The 23,053-nt window shown below is 39.3% G+C and overlaps 1 protein-coding gene across 1 annotated transcript in view; it reads left to right on the top strand.

Moving 5' to 3' along the window:
• CPZ (carboxypeptidase Z) overlaps positions 1 to 11,260 on the top strand; it is a 43,375-nt gene extending 32,115 nt beyond the window's left edge. Inside the window, exons 9-11 of the mRNA XM_005229807.4 lie at positions 447 to 586; positions 3,278 to 3,377; positions 5,159 to 11,260. Coding sequence (XP_005229864.2) covers positions 447 to 586; positions 3,278 to 3,377; positions 5,159 to 5,514 — 596 coding nt within the window. The 3' untranslated portion in view covers positions 5,515 to 11,260. The remainder of the gene's footprint in view (positions 1 to 446; positions 587 to 3,277; positions 3,378 to 5,158) is intronic.
• Positions 11,261 to 23,053: the final 11,793 nt, after the last annotated feature.

The following is a 23,053-nucleotide window of genomic DNA, read 5'->3' as shown; positions in this document are numbered from 1 at the left end:
TAGGTTTAAATGTCTTTGGCCTACATTCTTCTGGAAACTATATCCAATGCCTTTTGTACAGAAACAGTTTTGAACATTATAATGGCAAAATGTCATCTCTTTAGAGGTGACCCTTGGCAATCACCTCTGATACAGCCGATTATGTAATTACCATGATTAACCAATCCTTATATTTCTATTGCTACTTCTTGATCAGGTGAATAATAATTTAAAATTATGATTTTTTGCCTGAAAAAACTGTCATTGTCATTAATTAACTTGTAGTTGAAATGAGCTGTAGAATTCTGAATTTGTTGAATACTGCTTATGTATTGGCCATGCACATTCTTTACGGTACATTAATACACACCCACAGGAACTGCATTCAGCTGACTGTGACAGCAAAGCTCCAGTTAAGGGTTACATGGCTTGTTCATGATCTCTTTTTTTTCTTTTTAAACCTATAGGTATGGCAGATTTTAATTACCTTCACACAAATTGCTTTGAAGTCACCGTGGAGGTAGGATGTGAGAAGTTTCCTTTAGAGGAAGAACTGTTTACAATCTGGCATGAAAACAGAGATGCCCTTCTGAATTACATGGAAATGGTACGGCTCTGCTTTCACAGACCTTTGTGTTTATGGCTTTTCTTCTCCATTCTTTGTCAAAATTAATTTCTTTACTGTTTCCCTGGTTAGTTATCGAGATAGCACTGAATCGATCATCATAGTCCTCCAGGGGCCCTGGTGCCTCAGTGTGTCCAGCAGGAAACACAAATAATAGTTTGCATATATAAGTTTGCATACAGAAAGGATGGAGTTTGAGGACTCTAAAGGCCTTGAAAACAGTGAAAAAGGGAATTGTCTTTAAATAGGTTGTGCAACATTACAAATCAGCTCTCCAAAATGTAATGCTAGACAAAACCCACATATTCAGAAAAATATGAACCAGTCTTTCTCTTGAAGAATAGATCAACAAGATCTACTTTTCAGAGAGCTTCCTGGAACTTTTCCCTTTCCATATTCCATGTCTTTGGCCCAAACCCTACTCCTCAGCAACAGGAGATTTAGGTTCAGCTAAAATGGGGAGGTTCGAAGTATCTTGCTAGAAATGCCATTTCCACACTTTTCAGCTTGATTTCTTCGTGAAAGTAGCTAAAAAAGATCTGAACCCTGGTCTTCTAAAGCAACAATTTCTGTAAGCATTAAAACATGCCATTTAAAAGTCATTTTTAATAATAAGTTTAAGCTCAGCAAAAACAAATACCTCACTGACAATAAGTAAGTGAACACAGAAACAGAAGTTGCTCATCTTTCTCTCAGCCATTAGTAGATTAGCTTTCTGTCATGCTTTATTTTGATAGAGTACGCAGTAATTTAAAATTGTTAGGAGTGTTTTTATGGCCCTTCTAAGCAACCTCTTGCTCCTTGTGGTAAGTATTATCATTCAATAAAGTCTACAGTACAGACCACCAAACTCATTTCTTTTTACAGCTGTCTGATGAAAATGAGTTTTAGTGAATCCAAATGGAGCTGGGTTAAATCCATATATATTGCAATTGAAGTCTTCAAGATGTAAAGATTTTTATAGTGTGAGATACTGTAGAAGTCTGTGCCGGAAAAGCTTTTTGAGTAAACGCAGGACAGTAAGCAAACAACTTTCTAGATAAGGATGACTGAATTACTCCTGATAAGGATTAAGTCTGCCATAACCAATTCAAACTTTTCTTATTCTGAAATATACCAGGCTGTTTGGTGTGTTTACAAACCTACTTGGCTTAACATGCAGAAGTAGAATTCATTTCCATAAATGCTGATCTCTTCTCCTCGTCAGAAGTGATACCAAAACACTCTCCCAAACTTACATGGCACAGACTTGAGGCAATATGAAAAATAGTATATTTACTAAATCAAAACGAATCAACATTGTTAAAGAAACTTCAATTTTTTCATTTTTATTCCATCATGTTATAATTGCAAAATTATTATTGAAGTTGGATGAGGTCATACTACTTTGAGTATGTCTATACTGTAAATTAAATTTGGGTCTGAGATGACTCTTCTGACCAGATTTACCCGCTATCCATATGATAAATCCTCAAGTCCATGCTGAAAAACAAATTGCAGTGCTTCATCATAACAGTTTTTAAGGGACAGTCTTCAAGCCCTTATCCTGAGTTGTTCCTAAACCTTCCAGTGAATAGCTCCCCTCAGTACAGAACTGCTGTTTAAGAAAAGCAGTGACAAAAAAAGCTCACCTTAAATAAAAACTGCTGTCACTAGACTAGATTTTTTTTTCCAGCTTTGTATTAAGAATTACTGTTGAATATTTTAATGTTTATTTGTTTATTGTTAAATATTTCTTTTTTAAACATTTCCATATTCCAACAGAAAAGCAAATATCTTTTTCCATTGCTTTGATGATTTGTTCTTTTTTTTATCCTTCTTTTGTGACAAAGCATAATGGGGAGGGGAAAATGACAGGAAAAGAAAGAAAGAAGGGTGGAAGTGAAGTAAAGAACAGCTCAAGTTGATCATAGCAGTTCAAGAGAAAAATCAAAATGGAATTACTTTTCATTTAAAAAGGTCATATAGAGTTTCCAATAGAAAATGTTTTCATTTTGGAAGATTGCAATAAAAAGAACCTGAAGAGGTTTAATGTTTAAATACTTAGATTTTTTCCTCTTTTGTTCTGTTTTATTGAACTTCAAATAGAGTGAGCTGTTTGTGCACCTCTTTGTATGACAGAATTCACATTGCTCTTTAGCTTGTCAGCAAGCACATTTCTCATCAGCTCAAGCACCTCAGTTCTGTGCTTGTAGAGAAGGGAAAAGGGTTATTATACACACCGCTACCATAACATTCTGACATGTAGTGAAGTGTAGGCAGCAGAGCGATGATGAGTCCAAAGTAGCTAAAGCAATGCCTTCTTGTTGTGTGTAGGGCATCAGATTGGGTTTTTTAAGCCTTAACTTTTCATTTCTTTGTGCTTCTGGGTGTAGGGCAGACATTTAGAAACTGTCTTTAAATACTGTGCTCCAATCATGAGGTGCTAGTGATCTGTGCAGAGAAGGGTCTCTCAATACAGAGCCACATACCTGGCCCAAAATACATTTCCCTCAGCCCTCTTGGAGCTCCCAAAATAGAGGATGTCATGTGAACAGGCAATAGCACCCAAGAGCCTCTATAATGGGTTGAACCTCTTGACAGCTGTTTCCTCTCTACAGGGGTTTTCTTGCAGAAGATGAGAAGGTGGTACTGTAATAAATGACTTCCATCTAACTTTGCTTGCTTTGCCAGGTTCATCGGGGAATAAAAGGAATTGTGTCTGATAAGTTTGGCAACCCAATAAAAAATGCTCGTATTTCAGTCAGGGGCATCCAGCATGATGTCACCACAGGTAATATCTTTAGTTTGAGCTGTTTCCTGGGGCAGAGTGAAAGCACTAAGAGCTTAACCTGCAGATGTCTTGTTGTGTTTGATAGAAATGGCACCTTAATGGAGAGTTGGAGACTCAGATGTAGGTTTGTTTCTAGAATAACATGAAAGAACACATGTCAAACTGGCTGTTGAGTCTGTCGTGTCTCTGAGATAACATGGTCCTTGGCATTAAAACTTCCACCTGGAATTGTTTGCTGTCCCTCAAAACCAATGTGCCTTCATAGAGATTCAGAAATCCACCTTTATGTTTCATGTTTGGGGGAATACAGCAACAGCCCTGTGCAGGGGCTTTAACTCAGCATGCAGAGGTGCAGAGCCCTGGTAGAATAAATTAGTTGAAGTTTTGTGAGCATGAAGTGTAGACATTAGAATAGGATCCACACTAACTTTAACAATTGGAATAACTTCAGTGATTGAAAAAGGGCCTGCAACTTTTTTTGTTCATGTAGAAAGGCATAAATATATGCTTTTTTGGACAATAGTTATATCAAACACAAAAAACTAGAACATTTAATTATGTCCATTTTATACCTGTCACCAGCCGGTAAACACGTACTGAGGCATTTGCAACTGTTAATTTTCACAGTCATAAAGTTCTGAGCTTTTAGGCTCCCACTGAAATCAGTGCTTTTATTTTATTATTGATTTCAGTGAGAACAAGGTAGGCCATAGGAGTGCAAAAAAGAAGACGTGAATGGTAACATTTTGCTCTAACGATGATTGTTGAATCAACTGAGAAAGCCAGAATGGTTTATAATGTAATAGATGCTTTCCAGCTTTCAAAAAACTTATATTAAAGGGGATACAATGGTGCAGATGATGAAGATTCTTGAGGCTGGTGGAAGACTGGCATGAATTAGGGTCTTTTCCAAACTTCTTCCCAGACAATGGCTTTCCATTGGCAGTGGACATTTAAAGAATTAAGAATTAAATAAAAAATGTGTTTACATTGAAGGAAAAAGGAGTATTTGTTTTGAGTTAGGTGGGGTTAAGAATGTCATATGATTAATAAGTCTTTTTAATGTCAGTGTTAAAAAAGACTGAGAAATTCCAGCAGAAAATAGCATTAATGCAACATTAACTGAGCTAAGAAACTTACCATTCAAAATAAAGGAAATATGAAATGAAGACTAATATTGTTTTAAAACTCCCTGCTTTTGCCTGCAGGCTGTAACCTTCAGCTGGAGGAAATTTACACCCATTTTACACTAATAGCAATTTATACCAGCTGCAGCTCCAACTCCATAGTCTTATGTGCTATAATGTCTGCAAAGTAATTGAATGTAATATAATGTAATATAATAAAAGGAAGGATTTCTTAGCTCCTTAGACATGCTATATTGCAGCCTGGATTGTGCTTTCACTTTCTTAAATTTCACATAGTTTTGGATTCATTTGATTTCTTTGGAGTTATTCCTTGCACCCTTGGGAAACTAGCATGAAGGAAAGCTTCCTTTCCCTCTGATACAGGCACAGCAGTTATTGACATTCGTGTATGTCATGTAAATTTTACTCTCTTAGCTCCCAAAGCCCAGATTTCCACAGCCAGAGCCTTTTTGTCATTCAAGAGTTTGCATCTGAGCTTTTTTCAAAATCTGAATCAAAATCTGAGATCCTTTCAAAACCTGCCCCCTAAATGCTTGCTCTACCTGTGCATGCACGTGTATGTGAGGGTGTAACTATAAAGGATGCAAAACTAAAAACTAAGCTTTGTTTGGTTGTACCTTTACCTTCCCTAAGCTGCTGATGGAGACTACTGGCGACTCCTGCCGCCAGGGACATACATAATCAGCGCCCAAGCGGCAGGATACAGCCGGGTGATGAAGAGGGTCACCCTTCCTGCCAAGATGAAACGGGCTGGGCGAGTCGACTTTGTATTGCGACCCGTTGAGGCTTGGCCCAACAAGCTCCTTCGCCGCTCAATGGAAGACCTGTATGATCCATACGACCCACTGGAACTTTTTGACCCTCACGCCCAACATGGGCAGCCCGAGGCTCGAGGTGCATCACCGCCAGGCAGGGAGAAGCCCTGGTGGTGGTCTTACTTCAGTTCTCTAGACCTGCACAAACCTCTGTGGCTGCTCAAGCATCATTGAAGAGCATTACGGTCCTCTGCTCACCTCACTCTGCTGCCCTTCCACCCAACTCCAGGCACCCTCGCTGCTTTTGGCAATATTTAAATCTGTTTCGTTTGAAAATATAATGTTAATTTGAGCGCGCTTCTTTTATTTTCTCTTCATACACAACTGAGTATATTCAAGTGGTTTTATATATTAAAAACAATGGTGCACATCCATTCAAAGGCCAGGTTTTAAGCATTCTTTTCTTGGTAATGTTCTGTGCTCTGCCCATGTAGTTAATCATCATATTCATTATTTATTAGATTCTAAGTACCTGCAGGAAAATATTCCTGATCCTTTAATGCATTTTTGTACATGTCTTAGCACATTAATGACTATATACTAAAAACAACTTTCAGAAACATTTAGAAAACTCTTTTCTTTCCTCCTTTTGCATTATTTTAGCATACTAAGTTCAGTTCAGTAACTCTTGCAATACAGCTCACAATTATTATTATTTTTTAATCCATGATGTGATTTAGCATTGATTTTGGACAGAAAAAGAAAAATATTAGGAATCTGAAAATAAATATGCATCTAAATAAGTAACATGTTCAGTAGAATGGGCTGCTCATAGGCAGGTCAGTATCAATAATAACACATTTTCCTAAGTAAATTTTCAGAAGTTATCCTTTGAAGACATATGTATTAAAAGTGTTAAATCTTTACAGCCTTCCTCCTTTGAAATCTTTTGCACCGTGAGTAGGCCCATCAAATGAAGAAAAATTCTTGGAAAGCAAATTCTGTTCCAAGGACTTTGAATATCCAATTTTATGTTGTTTAAATATTAATATAATTTGAACAGTTTGTAATCTGTTAAGCAAGTAGATTTTTCATCTAATTCAGCAAAATACTGAAAAGTACTCTTACCGCTGGAAGTACACACATCCTATGATATAGAAAAGTACATGAGATAATTTGAGAGTTCAGGTTACAATACGACATATTACACTAAGATTGTTAGTGCCATACACTGTTTTGAGTCTACATACTTGTTAATGAAACATAGACACCAAAGAAATCACAAACTTCTTTTCAAGACAGTTGGGTAAAGCTAGGTGAATAGCGTTCTTGCAAGATGCTGTCCTTTCTCAGACATCAGATGTAATGATTTTTTAGGGTGACTCAAAAAAATATCCTTAATTTTGATCAAACACGTAGGCCCACACTTCCTTTTAGCTTGAACTGGATAATGAACTCTATAAACCAATAGTGTTTCCTCATTTAAATGCCACAGTGTGTGAATATGGTGATGGTTTGGAGCTGATGTACTTACTGCAGGAGCTGCTGGATTAGCTTTCAGGATTGCCCTTTGATTTCAAAAACTTTTTTGCTCATCTTAGGTAAAGAAATCGACATTGCATGAATCCTATATAGTCCATGTGCACATCTCTCATGCTATAATCACCTAAGGAGACCCAAGAGATGAATGATCTTAATTCTGCAACCAGATGCTACACATGCCTAAGGACCTTATTCCCATTTGTAATCTGATTGAAGTTAGGAATCTGTTATTCATGAGTTTGAGTCTCTGCAGGACTGGAGACTGTAAAAATGAAAGAAAACAGTTTCACAGTATTAACAAAAAGTAATTATATGGGAGTGAATGTACTGCATGCACATGGACAAGTGTTCCTTGCCCAGGCTTGCCAACTTAAAGAAACTCTGAATCCTAAATATGCTAAAGTGAGCAAGAGATACACCTCCAGTCTTTATTTCCAGTAATAGGTATTACTACTGTTTTCTGTGGTCATTATTTTCAAAGCCACCATCCTGTGAAAACAGTGGTAAAACTAACAAAAAAAGAACAATATCCCAAGTTGCTGGCTATTGGCTACTCTTTTTATGCACATAATGTATTGCACACTTAGAAAGATGTTTTCTGTAAGTATTTCCTAGATTCTTACAGGGCTATTTAGAATTTTTGCAAGTAATCACAGTAAAACCAAGGCCACTGAAATGCAAAACAGGATGACTGCACAGGAAATCCATTTCTTTCCTGGATTCCCAAGTTGAAATAGCAGATGGCATTCAAGACTTGGGAAAGATTTGCAGGGAAAATTGTAAAGCTGTGTTATGTTTGAGAGAGTTTGAAAAACTAGTATTCTACACTACTATACCACTAATGTGAAATCGGTATGATAGAGCAAGAGTAGCCTCCCTGTGCCTTTCTACCACATCTGCAAAAAGAGGTGTCCAGTAGAAAGTTAAGATCAAACTTCTGCTAATTCACACACAACCACCTGTATGGATGGGATGTATTAAAATGCATTGAAACAACTATGAGGGTCTTGGGAATAGGTATGCCTTAGTCTTTTGGAATTACTTTTTTTTTCCTCCCCAAGATAAAATCTTCTGTTTTCAGGTCCTTGGAAGTGGGAAAGACTGCCAGAACTCCCTGGGTGGCTCTCAAAAATCCATTTTGGTTTAAATTAGATTTAGGACATCTTTATTGGTGCCTTGAGGTAAGAAAGAAAGAAAAGGAAGAAAGGGAAAAAAGGGAAGGAAGGGAAGAAAGGGAGGGAATGAAAGGAAAAAGGAAGGAAGGAAGGATTGGTCAAAAACAGCCAAATAACAATGCAGCCAAACTTAGCATCATCTTTCCATTTTTATTTGGGATTAATATAGATTCAGTTCTCCATTTATCTGGGAGAGAAAGTATTGGCTTGAATTTATATCCTGGATTAGGTTACATAAATCTTCAATATTTATTTAAATCAAGAAATGTGTGTTTAATAGATAGTTTTGCTTTAAAAAACCCAACTAAACAACCCATCCTACAACTGTAATATAGTTAGAAGGATTGTAAGTGGTTGTGAAGTTCAAGCAACTGTAGGCAGCTCTGTAACTAATGTATGAAAATGAACACAGCAATCAGCTCTCTCATGCACCTCTCTGGAAGATACTTATGTGCAGAGTTCAACAGAACATATAGTTAGAAGTATATTAAATACTTTTTGAATAGGAAGAGGGATTGAAATGCTTTAGTGAGACATGCCCTCCTAAGCTGAAGTACAAGTAACACAGGAAAAGAGTGAAAACCAACCAAAGTTCCCTGGCAGTCTCCATCATGCTTAAACCATGCCTTACAGACTGGGCTTGGCCTTTTTCCAGTGCTACTTTGGAGCATGACAGGTTCAGCAGTCAGACGGTGCTGTCAGGAATTATAGTGTGTGTTCATGAGACTCCCTCTCCTTTTAAGTCAGAGTCTACATAATTTTTTCAATTACCTTCCAACCACATATTGAACAGTATTGATGTATGTTTTTGTAACATCCTCCTTAATAATTAATTTCCTAGTCTCCACATTTGTTTCAGAGGGGATCTTCTCTACCATGGAGCCAAACTTTTTCTGCACAAAGCAATCACATCAATAAACGTTCTGATCTGCCAACTGTCCAGACCTCATTGCTCTGCCAGCAATGAATCTTCCCAACAAGTTCAAGCACGCAAATCTAACTAAAAACATTACAAGCATAAAGAGCAAAGAGAAAGGTCTGCTTAAGTCATACATGCTAATTCTTTCATTCATATGGCAGAAAAAATTCAAGAACACATACAGAAAATATCAGGAGACAAATCACAAGCTGTGTGCATGAATTATATCAAAGAAGATTTGATTCTGCTTGTTCCATTCATAAAAACATTTTAGAGCAAAAAGAACAGTAATAGACAAAGACAGAAAAGTTCGCAGCTGGTGACATCTTCATCTCCTGTAACAAAATGATGTACCAGTCTTGGGCCACCCACATATAGGAACGAGCATCTTTATTTTCCTAAAGATAGAAAAGAAGAGAGAGATGTCTTAAGCTAACTGCCTGAAAACAAAACTTTAAGTGTCAAAATCACTGACTAATGGAAGCCCTTCCTGCTATCATTTTTCATAGTGTTTATACAGTTCTTCCTTTCATGCCCTAGTTTAGCAGCTCAAGGGAAGCACTCCAAAACAATATTGCAGTCTTGTTTGAAGTTCTGCGAACCAGCTGCCGAGCAGAGTTTGTCAAGCCAGTGCCATTTCTTTGTGTCCATCCCTCTAGTATTGCACTACAATTCAAAAACAAGTCAGAGATGTCTTTAGCACTTACAAAAGCAGCCGTTGAAGTGAGACAAGACTATGTCTCCACAGTGATGCCTGCAGACAGACTAGGAGATCTCTGTGATGGGTGGGCATCTGCCCCGCAGCAGAGAAGCACTGAAGATTCAGCCTCCAGGAGACAAGGAACAACAGGGAACGGAGCCATTCAGGTGGCTTGGATGGAAATGTCAGCTGAAGCTGATACCCCTTTTTACAAAGCTCCTGTCAGAGGTACTCCCACACTGCCTTCCTTCACAGCTTAAGATCTATCTTTTGAAGCTCCCGCAATGTAAAAGGAGTGGATGGGCGGCTGTAGTATACTTCCCCTGCTGTCTTTGTCTTTGCAGCATATCGGAGGAGAGATCCCATTTGACATTTGTCTTCTCTGACATCCTGTACTCTCAAGTCGTGCTGCCAAAGGGCTTCACATCAGCTTCCTTATGGACACCTAGACCTCTGCGAGGAGAGGTGTGCTGCTTCCAGCCTTCCATCACAGGCAGGGGGACACTGGAAGAAGGGCTTCTCTTGTAGGGGCTTTTTGGTGGCTGTGTTGTTTCTGGCTCCAAGCTGCTTAAATGAGTATGTGATGAATAGGGGATTTCCCCCCAGTTTGGCAGCTCCTCCTGGCTCCCAGGGGCCACCAGTTTCACGCTGGTACAAAAACACTAGTGGTGTTGTGCCCATGGTGATATAAGGGAAGGAGCTGAATTCCTCTGCAGCACACCATCAGGAAGCATCTCATTGTAATACTGGAACTGAACCAGATGGCCTTTATGGGCAGAGCTTGGAAGCATAACATGACTTTCCCACCCTGTTTGGGGATGTTAATAGCACATAAGGCCAGCTGGCAAGGTGCTGTCATACCACTGAGCAGGCAAATAAATACTTTTACAAATACAGGAATTCTAGGCAGGTGATTGCTTCTGCAGTGTCTGTGTAGAATTGGATTACGGAAAGGGATGTAGCAATTTTAAAATATTTCTATAAATTTATATATACATATCTTTAAGTGCATCTATAACTTCAGTATACAGGTCCTAACTTTGAAAAGAGGCAAGAATAAAAACAAAAATCATCTGTAACTAATCTTTGTTAGCAAGGTTTATTTTACATGTTGGGAAAAGAGATTTAGAACTTAAATATTTCTCTAAAGGGTTATATCATCTCCTAACTGTAGAGTTAAAAGCATAGTGATAGTGGATGCTGATATTGTTTTTACTTTCCTTCTTTCAAAATGGAATTTAAACGTTTTTGTATACTCAGTAATACAATGCACATGCATCTCTTGCAGTTTTCTTTCTGCCACAAGGTACATATTCTTTATTTTCATGAAATGAATATTGGCATTGTTCTATGCTGGATCTGATTAAGCATTTTTAGGTGTTTTTTTTTTTTTTAATTTAAAAAAATAGTGATTCAATGACATGGGCAAGAAAAAGGCAGTAGAGAATTCTTTTTTTATGAAGTCAGGATATTTAGCTTTTCATGATTCAAACAGAAGCACAATTCTGAAATATCAGTTTCCTGCAGGATAGAAACTTAATTTTATAGATTGCACCCCATTACATTTTGAGGAAAATCTTTCTAATATCTGCTTTTTACCTTTTAGGAACTGTCATGTAGTGTTTGAACAACAGGCTTGTTCTTTTCCACCTAATTAATAACTGTTATTTTGAATAATCAGATTAAAATGTTAAATTGCAGTATTTGGTTTGTTTTACTGTTTTAAGGAAAGTTTTCTCTCCTGCCATAATGCAAAACCTGATAATTTCTTGTTAAAAATTCACTGAGCAGTCTCAGACTATTCAATGTAATACATGCTATGCAATATATGCTGAATACCGCCATTTATCCTACAGCTACATGTATAAAAATACCAGCAGCGTTGCAATAATTAGAAAGTAAACCTTGAATATTTTAAGGGGTAAATTAGAAGAAACTTTAAGAATATAATTATAACTTTTGGCCCAGAAATTCAATAAGTAAAGGCTCAAAATGTCTGCCTAACTTTGAAGGCTTGGCTGTTTGAGCTTTGCCTCTTGGCACGCACAGCACTGCCCGCGCTGTAGCAGGGCAACCATCATGATCCTTTCACACTGTGTTGTGTGGACATCCCAAATTAAGTTTTGCCTCTTTCTTCCTTCTGATGCTGAGCCCAAGCAGATAAGCCAGGCTCTGCACTGTGTACCCATGCAAGGCAGTGGCTGCCCCACACCCAGGGGCTTCCTTTACACTGTTGTCTTCGAAGAGGGGTTGCTCAGCACCGCAGGGGAGTGCTCCTGCTCCTGCTTCTCATCTGCAGCTATATTTGTTAATTTTCATGTTATTCCTGATTGCTTGCAAACAAACAATGCTGGTGGTGGGTCTGTGATAAGATATTAGAAAGGGTAAAAAATGCACAGCAGCTGTGAGTGAGAGGAGTGAGCAGGTGTGCGAGCAGCAGCCCCGCAGACACCCGGTGGGTGCAGGCAGGGCCGGAGGGGCTCCAGGCGCCAGAGCAGAGGTTCCCCCCCAGCCCGCAGTGAAGGCCGCGGCGCGGCCGGCTGTGCCCTCAGCCCATGGAGCCCACGGGGAGCAGGGACCCACCTGCCACCCATGGAGCATTCTCCGTTAAAGCAGGTGGACATGTTCTGAAGGAAGCTGTAACACAGTGGAGAGCCCATGCAGGAGCAGGCTCCTGGCAGGACCTGTGGCCCATGGGTGACCCACACTGGAGCAGTCTGTTCCTAATGAGCTGTACCCCATGGGGGAGCAGTTTTTGAATGACTGTATCCCATGGGAGGGACCCCAAGCTGGAGGAAAGGAATAGCAGGAGGAGACGAACACCAGAGATGAAGTGCTATGGACTGACCATAACCCCCTATTCCCTGTCCCCCTGCGCTGCTTGGAGGAAAAATGTAGAAGAGTCAGGAGTGAAGCTGAGCCTGGGAAGGAGGGTGGGGGAAAGTGTTTTTAGGTTAGATTTTCTTTCCCACTATCCTACCCTGGTTTTAATTGGCAACAAATTAAATTAACCTTCCCAAGTCAAGTCCATTTTGCCTATGACAGTAACTGGTGCCCTTTTCTTCCCCCACAAACTTTTTAATCTTATTTTTCTTTCCCTGCCTTGCTGAGAAGGCAGAGTGAGAGAGCAGCATGATGAGCATTTGGCAGCCAGCAAGGGTTAACCCACTACACCGTGCCTGCATGTCCCCGTGAATTTTGCACTAAGGGACATGCCCTCTGTATTGTGAGCAGGTATTTAACATGGGTTTTGAATTCCCCTACACATCAGGGCCTTAAATAAAAGATGTTGTAATGAGGAGGACAAAGTTTGCTTGTGAAGCTACAAAAGCAGCCCTGAGGTGTCTCCTAAGGAGTTGCTGGCAGTACTTTCAGCAAACAGGCTGAAAAAGCTAAGGGATTGTTTAACACTGTGCATGGAGGTGATGATAGAATGAGGACCGGGTTCTCTTGGCTTCCTGGCTTCTTCAACCACATGGAAAGCAATGGCAGCTCTTCTACCATGTATTTCCATTAACATTTGCTTGACTATCAACAACTAGTAGGCTAGCTGAAACAGCCCTGTGCTTATTCCTCATTCAGGTACATCCTATAGCTTGCTCTACTCAGCTGCACAGTGGTATTAGTTTAGGTGCAATAGCAGTGATCCATTTTAAGATGAGAATTCCTATTAAAGCTACACATGTAACAGCCAATGCAGCTGATAGCAATAATACATGATCAGCAATAAGTAGACTGGTGAAACCCATCTAAGTTAGATTAATAAAAAATTGCTTCAGGGTTCACTGCTTTATTCATCTTTAACAGGAATAAAGATAACATTTGTCATCAGAAAATAAAGTTTCATAGATAAAAATCAGACAATATGCAGCAATATATTGTAGAAAGCAATGTACTGTTATCTCACACTGACATTAAGTAGAATTTTATGTCTGTAATAATATTTCAGCTAAATATATATTTGAACCACATAAACCAGTATTCAAATGAACATTGTTAAGTCATACCTTGGATGTCTCAGTCAACCTTAATGTCAGTCACAAATGTAGTTATAAAATAGTCCATAAACCTACTAAAAAATCAATCTGCCTTTACCCTATAGAAGGTGTAAATCTCTGGGAGATAGATCATGTACATGTACAAAGAAAGGAATATAAGCAATACATTTTTACACATGAATATAATCCAGGGAGAAGGTGACTTCTAAAAACAACAGTTGTGTATTGGAGGACTGGATGGTATGTATGCTATTCAGCCTTGGAGAATTTATCTCCTGTACAGTCCAGTGAAAGTGATACCTGGTCTAATCATAAATATACTACAAACTTCAAGGAGAAATTAAGAAACTGGTCTGCACAGGAACTAGTATGAAGTAAATCCACCTAAAGGTAAGTATTATCAGACATGAGTAAGGCTGGGTTTATCATCCCTTCTAATCAGCCTTTCTTACAAGAATCAAGTTGGCACAGAATTGTTAACCAGGCTACCTCTTTTTGACCATATGAAGCCAGGGCAGGTGATCAGTAGACCAGAGGCATGGTGAATTTTTGGGTGGCAGGGTGGTATGAACAGGGCAGAAGGGTGGTGAGCACTTCAGCTGGCACAGCTACCACCCCTGGGGGATGAAGAAACCAACCCAAGGGCTAGCAGAGCTGCTTCCCTAAGAGAAGAACTAAAAATAATTTTCTGTGATTGATATGACTGCATCCATAGGAAAACTCTTGCTGGACTAAGTGGAAGTCATATGCACTGCTGAGACAGTCAGATCAGTAGAGAGGAATGCAGGAAATGCTGGTCTGGATCACACCAGTTGTCACCTCCATGCAGTGATCCCTGAGGCTGGTGGCTAATCCTTCCCAGACAGGTGGGATAAGCCATGGCCAAGGAGCCTTTGCCTTTAAAGGAGGTTTTTTTTCTGGACATAAGCAAGTTTAGGCATGGCCTGAGTTATGCAGGCAAACGTTATGTGGTGTGGCTGCATTTGGTTCACAGTTCCAACACTGCAAAGTGCCTCTGAACACAGCCTCAGCCACACTCCCCAAGCAAATATGCTTAAATTGAGGGGGTACGTTACCAGCACTTTGGGGAGAACCAAATAAAGCAAGATGGTTGTGTCTGTGCTCAACTGAACAAAAAAAACACCCTCTTGCCAGGGGCTCAGCTCTGGGACGGCCTCATGCTGCGCTGCCAGGTGGGGCTGGCACACCCCAGGTGTCCCTGCAGCCCTGTGCCCATGATGCTAGTTCTCCTTGGGCTTTAAGAAATGCCACAAGCCTCTATTAACACACAACATGTTCTACTCTTTTCCTTACCCACATGGACAATCCTCTAAATGAAAAGCTAGACTGGAAAAGGGATTTTATATTTATTAAATTGAAAATGTCACAAACCACAACTCCAAAAATTAGAACGTTCATTTGGAACGTCTCTTAATTTATACACATGCACACATACACGTACATATACACACACAAGTGCACGCACACGTATAAGGAGGCGTATTTTTGTGTAATATATACATAACATATTACTTACTATTTTGTATTGCTATCAAAAATACCTTTGATCCATTAGGAATAAAAAATTAATATTGCCTTTATTTAAATTGGTTCTGATTTGTGAAGACTTGATAAATATGCTTTGTTTCAAGGCAAATAATAAAGCCTTCAAAAGCAGCTGGGTCGCTAAACCTAAGGTATTTTTCGTCATTAATTTTTTATTAGCTAAATTGAATGAAGTATTGATGTGGCCAAAATACAAATATGTGAGCTTTCTGCCAAAATTTAACACAGTAAAATTGATTTAGATAGTTCTGCTGGTTTTATTAATATAAAATACCAAACTTGGGGAATTCACAAGATCCAAGCCTTCAGTAACAGAATTACTAGTGAAATCAAACGTGAGATCTGAGCAGGTTAAAGCAGCAGAAAGGTTTAGCGGTTAGGGCTGCCAGGGAGCAAACAAAACAAAGAGACATGGCAGTAAAACAACATTGTTGTGTGGCTAACACAATGCTCAAGGCAATACTTCTTCCCTCCAATAGGTAACCAGGAAATCAATTTATTTTTTTTTACAAACTTTCTATTTTTTCACTAATGTTAAGAAAGGAATGGAGAAAGAAGAAACTTACTTAAAAAATTGAATGCAGACCAGTCTGTCTCTAGCAAATAAATCACTGCAGTCATTTGAAATCACTAAGAAAACATTTGTCCTGTTTGTTTAGAAGACATATGAAAACCCATTTCTGGCTATTTCCTTTGAGGCATAGGAATTGGACAAGTCCGAATTTTAGAATCTCAGAGTCCTTGCTCAGCTACTGTAATTTGTGTACCAAAAGTATGCAGATTAGATTACTTCTAACATTAATATTAAATGTCTACTTGTCAGCTTGCTCAAAAGCATCAGTCTTGGCATGCTGAGGGGTACAGTTCCTATTTCAGTCTCTGCTGGGATTCACAAATTGGATTTTCCTCTGACTACCTCCCCTGAAAGGCTTGGTCCAGTCAGTGCTCATGTTGTTTATCCAAAAAACTTCAGTGGCTGTGTCATCTTGCATTTAAAACCCAGCTAGAGAAGGCAGAGCCTTTGATAGCCCGATGTCTGCGTTATAGCTGCCACATCTTTAGCTGTCCAGGAGCACCACCCCTGCAGTATATATGTTCCCAGGCAGGTTCACACTGCTGCACAGTGCTTTCCCTGCTTCTTTTCCCTCCACCCTCCTCTCATTCAGCCGCTGCCTGCTTCATTGATGGGAAACAACAGCAACATGATACACTACATTCGGACCTGTCTTCTCAGGGATTTCTCAGAAATTCCTCATTACGGGAAGAAATGCAGTAATGGATAGTGGTGGAAATCTTAACCTGTGAGCTTATATAAAGGCATAAAGTTCTGATGTATAAAACCCAGTATCTCCTGTAAAATAGCCCCTTAACATATCATATAGTCGTGGATGACTTCGTGAGCTATTTAATGTCAACCATTATGTTAAACTCTTGCCAAGTACCTTGCTTCAATTCTACTCTGAGGCAGTGATTTCCATAGTTTGCAGACATTTTAATGCTCTTAGCTTTATTAAGCTGATGTTGCAGTTTACTGCCTAAGTAAAGCTAAGCCCCACTGTCGAGACTAGGAACAACTTTCAGAAACTGTGAGGCAGAAATCCCTCTGGTGGGAACTGGCCACTGGCCCCTCATCAAATGTAAGTTTGAAAGCTTTCTTTGTAGGAATTGACTATTGGATTTTGGCAAAGAGTGGACATGGAGCAGATACTGCATGTTGGCCCCTAGACTGTGAGAAAGTTTTTCAGGCTACACTAGCCTGTGTGATACCTTTAAGTTTTATATTTCTTTAAGGACATATCTCGAGGTGGAGTATAGATCAAGGACTCTTCTGCTTTCCTCCTGCTGCTGCTAGTATCCATTCAGCTCCTGTTCTGCTGCAAAAGGAAGATACTTGCGGCATGTCAAAAAGTGAGGGAGGAAAAACCTTTGAAGAGCTCAATGCAGCTATGGTTAGACAATTTCCAGTGCCCACATGCACTTGGCTTAAATGTAACTTAGGTAACTTATTACCACTGAACATAGTGTGCAACAGAGCTATACCATTAAATGCATCCTCCACCCTTAAAGATGACTGAGAATATATTTGAACAGGGACGTAAATGCAGAGATTTGAAACTGGCGTAACACAAGATGGTTTCCTTCTATTTAATCCATGTTAAAAATGCAAAAGGGTGGTGCAGCATGCTCCTGGCAGTTTGGTTTATAAAAATAAGCGTTGTGGTTAAGTGGATGGGAAATACAATGAGGAGCTGAGGACCAAATGGGAAATGTCTCTTTGTTGAGGAATGCCTTTGTGATCTTGATTTTCTGTGTGTAAAGTCAACCTTGCAGTGTGCAGACTAAAAGAAGAGACCACACAACCCTTTGGGGCAAAAGGGAGCAGTCATTATGAGGACAAAGAAGTATTTGCTAACATGCCCTAATAATCGAATAAAGTAGCTAAACTGCCTTATCTTGCTGGAGAATAAATTGATTTCTTATGCCAATTACAGAAATAATGCTGAACATTTTTTTCTTCTTATCATTTAGATCCAAATTCTTCCATCCTTCAACACCTTATATAATTCAATCCTCTGTGGACAATTCCACAAAGCTAAACCCTGGAATAATAAAAAATATACACACTTCCATGGAGCTTTTCAAGTGTGACTGGCTACATCAACATTGACCTTGGAGTGGTGGGCCAATGAGTTGGCTCAGGTCTTATTTCCTTAGACAATGGTGGGGAGACTGGGATGTCTACACTGGCTCAGTGTTGTAGGATGTGTTGCACCAGCAAGGGCAGCCAAATGTGAATGTTCTTGGCTTAACTAGCAATGTAAGTGGGAATAAGTCAGCACAGCTTCTGCTCAAAAGCTTTCTGGTGAAAAAACACCTTTCAGAAGCAACCGTACCACACCATGGCTATATAGGTACCACTGATCTGTCTTGTCTTTAAAAGTGACATAGCTGTAAATATGGAGTCTGATTCAAAGATTTCCTTTGAAATTGCCAGCTGCTTTAATGACTGCAAAATGACTCCTAGATCAGCATGAGCAAAGAAAATATTCTGGTGGCAGCAGAATGTTATAACAGCAGAGAGGAGCAGTGGTAAGTACACATAACTCTATGAGCACAAGAACCAAGGTTGTCTGGTGTCTTATTAATTTGTGTCTCAAGGCAGAGTTCCCAAGAAAATCCCACATATCCAGGCAGGGCTAAACTCACTGTAAAGTCACATTTTCAGTGGAAGCCTTAGCTGGATTTCTTTGTTTTGACATCTTTCTCCGTCTCTCAAGTTTTGCTTGCAATTGGCCAAAAGTCAGTGGAGAGTAGAGATAATTACAAATACAGGAGCACATGCACAGATCCACACCCCACAGTGTTTCAAGGTCTTTTCCTGCGGAAACCAGCCTAATAGTAATCTGTGCAAACACATCTGCCCCAGACCACTGGGGTGGGCTGCCACTCCTTCCTGGGTGCAAGGGTGTTCTGTTACTGGGTACCTAATACCCATCTAGAAGTGATGAACTCCTGTGCTTCAAACTGCCTTGCCAGTGATACAAATAAAAAGCCAGAATGAGCTCCTTCACTTTACAAGCAGTGATAAATGCAGTAGAAACCACTTAATTAGTCTATGATAGATTGCATGCCCAATTAATTGTGATGATTGCCTAGGGGGCAAAACACGACTCGAGGCAGTCTGATGACTCCAAAGAACAGACAACTGGCACGTTTTAGTGAGCATTGGAGGGCCTTTTCCCCATTCCCTTCCTGCAGTTGTCAGTAGCTGAATCACAGCAGTTAACTGCCAGGGATGTATTTGCTTGCACCAGCTTTGCCCCACCTTGACCTTTTCTACATTTTATGCTGCTTAAATGCATCAGTATTGCCTTAATACAGCGTTTCCTTTTGTCCTCCCAGTAGAAGTGTGTGGTTATACCGTTGACTTAAAATGCAATTAACGAAATATTAAATGAGTGCAATGCGCTTCCTTATCCCTCAGAGTTTCAGGTGGGAATTGGGAGGAAACATATTACAGGTAAAGTAGTTACCTGAATGTTAGATCAGTTTAGATCTGAAAGCCATGCTCCATAAATTTATGTACAGAGCCTGTGAAGCATGGCCATTGCAAGCAGTGTTGCACCAGTTTGAGCAAAAAGATAGTTTTAAAATTATTTTGCTAAACCAGTGACAAAGACCGTGCAGACATTGTTCTTTCAGTTTTAAAACAGTAAATGACTTCACAGGGCAGAGTCAGGTCCCAAATGTGCCATCTGCCTGGTTGTGGTTTGTTTACTTTATACATGATTGAGTTTAGTGCTCATCTTTGTTCCTTTTACATAATGATGCTATGATAACCACATAATTAATGGTTTTAGTGTTTAGCAGATAAATGAGATGCAAAAAGAGAGAGAGATAAATATCTGATGTTTAAACAGAAATTCTTCTGAAATGCCCAGTAGGAGCCAAGTTTTATTCTATGATATTTAAACTCTAATTTAACATATCTAATATTTAGCATTAGTCTACAGTGATAATAAATGTGGTTCACAGACCATTTCTGGGATGTTAATGAGTGGGTGAAACAAATCCTTTTGTCTATTGTTTTCCTCACTCTTTTTTTTAGTTTTTTTTTTTCCTCTCAGATATTAATTTCCAAAACTTCACAGAAATTTAGCAGAAAACAGATATAAAATGACACATAATTAAGATATGCAAAAATATTTCACTTTATTGGGGGAGCAGTTGACGGATCTCCTAGAAATCTCGTGAAAAGTGCATTCTTGAAAATCTTTCCATTTTTTTCAGACCTTCTACTCCTGCAAGCATCTGATTTCTTATACTCTTGTCCCTTCTTATTTCTTATACAAATGTGGACCTTATACTCTTGCCCCTTCTTATTTGGAAAGTTAACCTCTCTGCAAACACAACTAGAGTTTGAGCAGAAACATATGGGGGAAATACGTGGTTTTCTTCTGGTTCCACGAAAAATTATGAAGTGGATGTGAAGAATGTGAGCTTAGTGGGGGAAGAGGAGGTTAATGAGAAATTTGTCCTTGTTTCAAGTATTTTTGCATCATAGACTAGATTGGGCAATGTCCTTCCCAGGTCAGGACTACAGAAATGCATCTGAGTGATTTGACTTTAGCCTCTCTTGGGATGGATTTCTGTGGGGACTTCTCATAGTTCTTAGCGATGTTTTAAATTGCAAATGTTCAGATAAAGAACTCCATACATTCACAAAAAGCAAGTTCTACTAACTTCTGTGGCAATGCACAAAGCTGATGTCTGCTATTAAGAAAGTGCTTTACAGGAATAGTTTTGAAGTGGAATTACACATTATTAATGGAGACAGATCTGATGGTGAAGCAAACTGCATTTGGCAGCAAGAACATTTACTAAAAATGTCGTTAAAGAATTTAGGCTGTATGCTACCAAGTATTTTGTAACTCCCTCCGCTGACTTCTTGGCCTCTCTTTTTTCTTTCATGTCTGGTAAGTAGCTTGAGGTGGTTGATGAGCATTGGAACTGAGGAAGTCTGGCTTCTTGCTGCTGTTTGTCTAAAAGTTTGTTGGCTTTGACACCTAAGAAGGAAGCTCTACCCCAGTCCCTGCCTCATTTTGTGCATTTAGAACTTTCCTAAGGCTTTGCTTTCATGTAAGTTTTATGGTGTCAAAAAGAAATAGGGCTTTTACCATAACTATTTCCTCAGTAGAAGTAAATTTACATATATATTTTTTCTAATAATGAGTGCCTATTTCCACAATTTAGAAAATTTGAGATCTCTTCCAATCTACCCCTGACAAATTTATATCAATACAAGTTGATAAATTTCGCTAAAATTTTCCGCTAAATGATAAAGAAAAACAGACAATCCCGTAGGCTTTAATATTCACTTAGAATGATACCACAGAACTCATTTCTTAGAAACCCCACCTTTAAAAAAAAGAAGCTATGTGGGATGTATTTCATCAAACACTGCATTCAATGTCATCTTCGGGAAAAAATGTGGCTTACTACCGCATCTCTTTCCAGGTGGCAACTCCATTTGAAATGCTGAGGCAGTGAAATGAAATAGTTACATTTGGAATGAAATGTAGCCTCAGAGCTCCTTTTACTGGGACAAGAAGTTACCACCTAGGTGCTCTTTGGGAGAGACTGGAAAGTAGCAGTCCTGCTTAAATAGCACTCATTTTTCTTTCAAAATAGGCAAGTGATACTATTCTTTTAAAATCTTCTGATATCAAAAAACAATGCAAGTACCTAGGGGCTTTTTTCTGCCATACCACTGAATGTTGTTTATAAATAAATAGCCCAACAGAGCTGGAATCAGAAAATGAGGAATTATTTCAAAATCTGAAATCTAGGCAGATGGAAGTAAAAGCAAAACAACAAAAAAATATATATGTAAAAAAATTGTTTCCACTGGATATTGGACAGCTCTGCAGGGCCTGTCACTGAGCTCTCTACTCACTGAATTTAAAGAAAAAAACCTGTACAGACTGAAGGTCTGAAGCTGGACATCTGCAGTTAGGACTGTGAGCTGGCATTTGTGATCTGTAGATACTACGACCTTGATTCCCAAAGGCAACAAAGTTTTAATCATGGAGTTTCCTATCTCCTTAGGGAGTGCTGAAAGCATGAAGTATTTCTTCCTGCAGCTTCCCCAGATGGATTAAGTGCTTCTGTCTCTTTAGGGATTACAAGCAGACCTTTCCATAAAGTTAGGTCCCTCTTTTTTCAAAGTTGTACTGGGATTTGGTGTTGGCCTCATCTCAACCTCTCAGGAACTGGCTGGACCCACCACCTTGGAGGTTACCTTCTCCTTGGAGCGGCTTCATAGAGACATGAAGGAGTGGATGAGACCTATGTCTGACAGTCTTCCTGAGGAGGAGTTGTTTGTTCTACTTTTCACCAAAGTACTTAAATATTTGTTAACCCAGAGGGAGAAAGAAGGAGCATGGCATTGCTCAAGTAAGGGCTGTCCAGCTGGGACCAGCTGCAGGGGCTGTCTACCTTTACTGGGGAACCGGAGTTACTGATAGATGTTTGCTGGGAAATGACACCTGCACCAACACTTTGCAGAGTCCAAGCTGATATTCCCCATCTTCCAAGAAGGGCAGCCAGAACTGCACCCTGAGTGGAGGTGTTTTGGGAGGTTTGCAAGAGCAGAACTACTGGGGCATTAGGTGTGTTGACAGAACATAGATGTTTCCAGTGGAAGATGAAAAGAGGGTGGTGGTTTTGAGGAGTGAAATTTAAGTAAATGCACTCCAACTGTACAGTCTATTCTGGAGTTTAAATCCCTCTGTGGATATTGGCCTATATAAAAATCCGCTGGACTGTGCTTTAACATAAGATTCTAAGTGACTTTGTAAGCCTTCAGCAGCTTCCAAATCCTTCACTTTCAACAACAGTGCTCTTTGTACTAAAAATTTAGTATATAAAGCCATATCACAGACATGGGTTTGAATGTACTCAGAAAAGTTCCATGTAATGGCATCTTAATGCCTAGACAGATGCAAAATTAATATACTGCAGTTCTCCAGCAGCAGTAAGAGTAAGAGCAGTATGATTTTTTTTGTGTGTTTTGTTGGGGTATTTTTTTATAGCAAGCTCTATTTCTGAGACAGGCAGAGGAAAATCTTCTCAAGCTGTAAGCTCAGCGTCCCCGGAGTGAATAGGGTTCAATGTAGCATGGATAATTTGTTTGCTTTGCAATTATTTTCCATCAGTGGAGACAAATTGATTTGTACAATAAAATTGACGGTCACTGCAAGGCAGCTAGCTTTCTAAATAAGTAAGTACCAAATTTTTGGAGTACTGGGATGTCCTTTCATACTGGTAAAATTTGCAACAATTTTAGAGCTTGCCTGTGATTGCTATGTGA

Source organism: Falco peregrinus, chromosome 2, assembly GCF_023634155.1.
Source record: "Falco peregrinus isolate bFalPer1 chromosome 2, bFalPer1.pri, whole genome shotgun sequence".
NCBI lineage: Eukaryota > Metazoa > Chordata > Aves > Falconiformes > Falconidae > Falco > Falco peregrinus.
The sequence above is the reverse complement of the archived record's forward strand: the minus strand, read 5'-3'. Positions and strand labels throughout refer to the sequence as shown.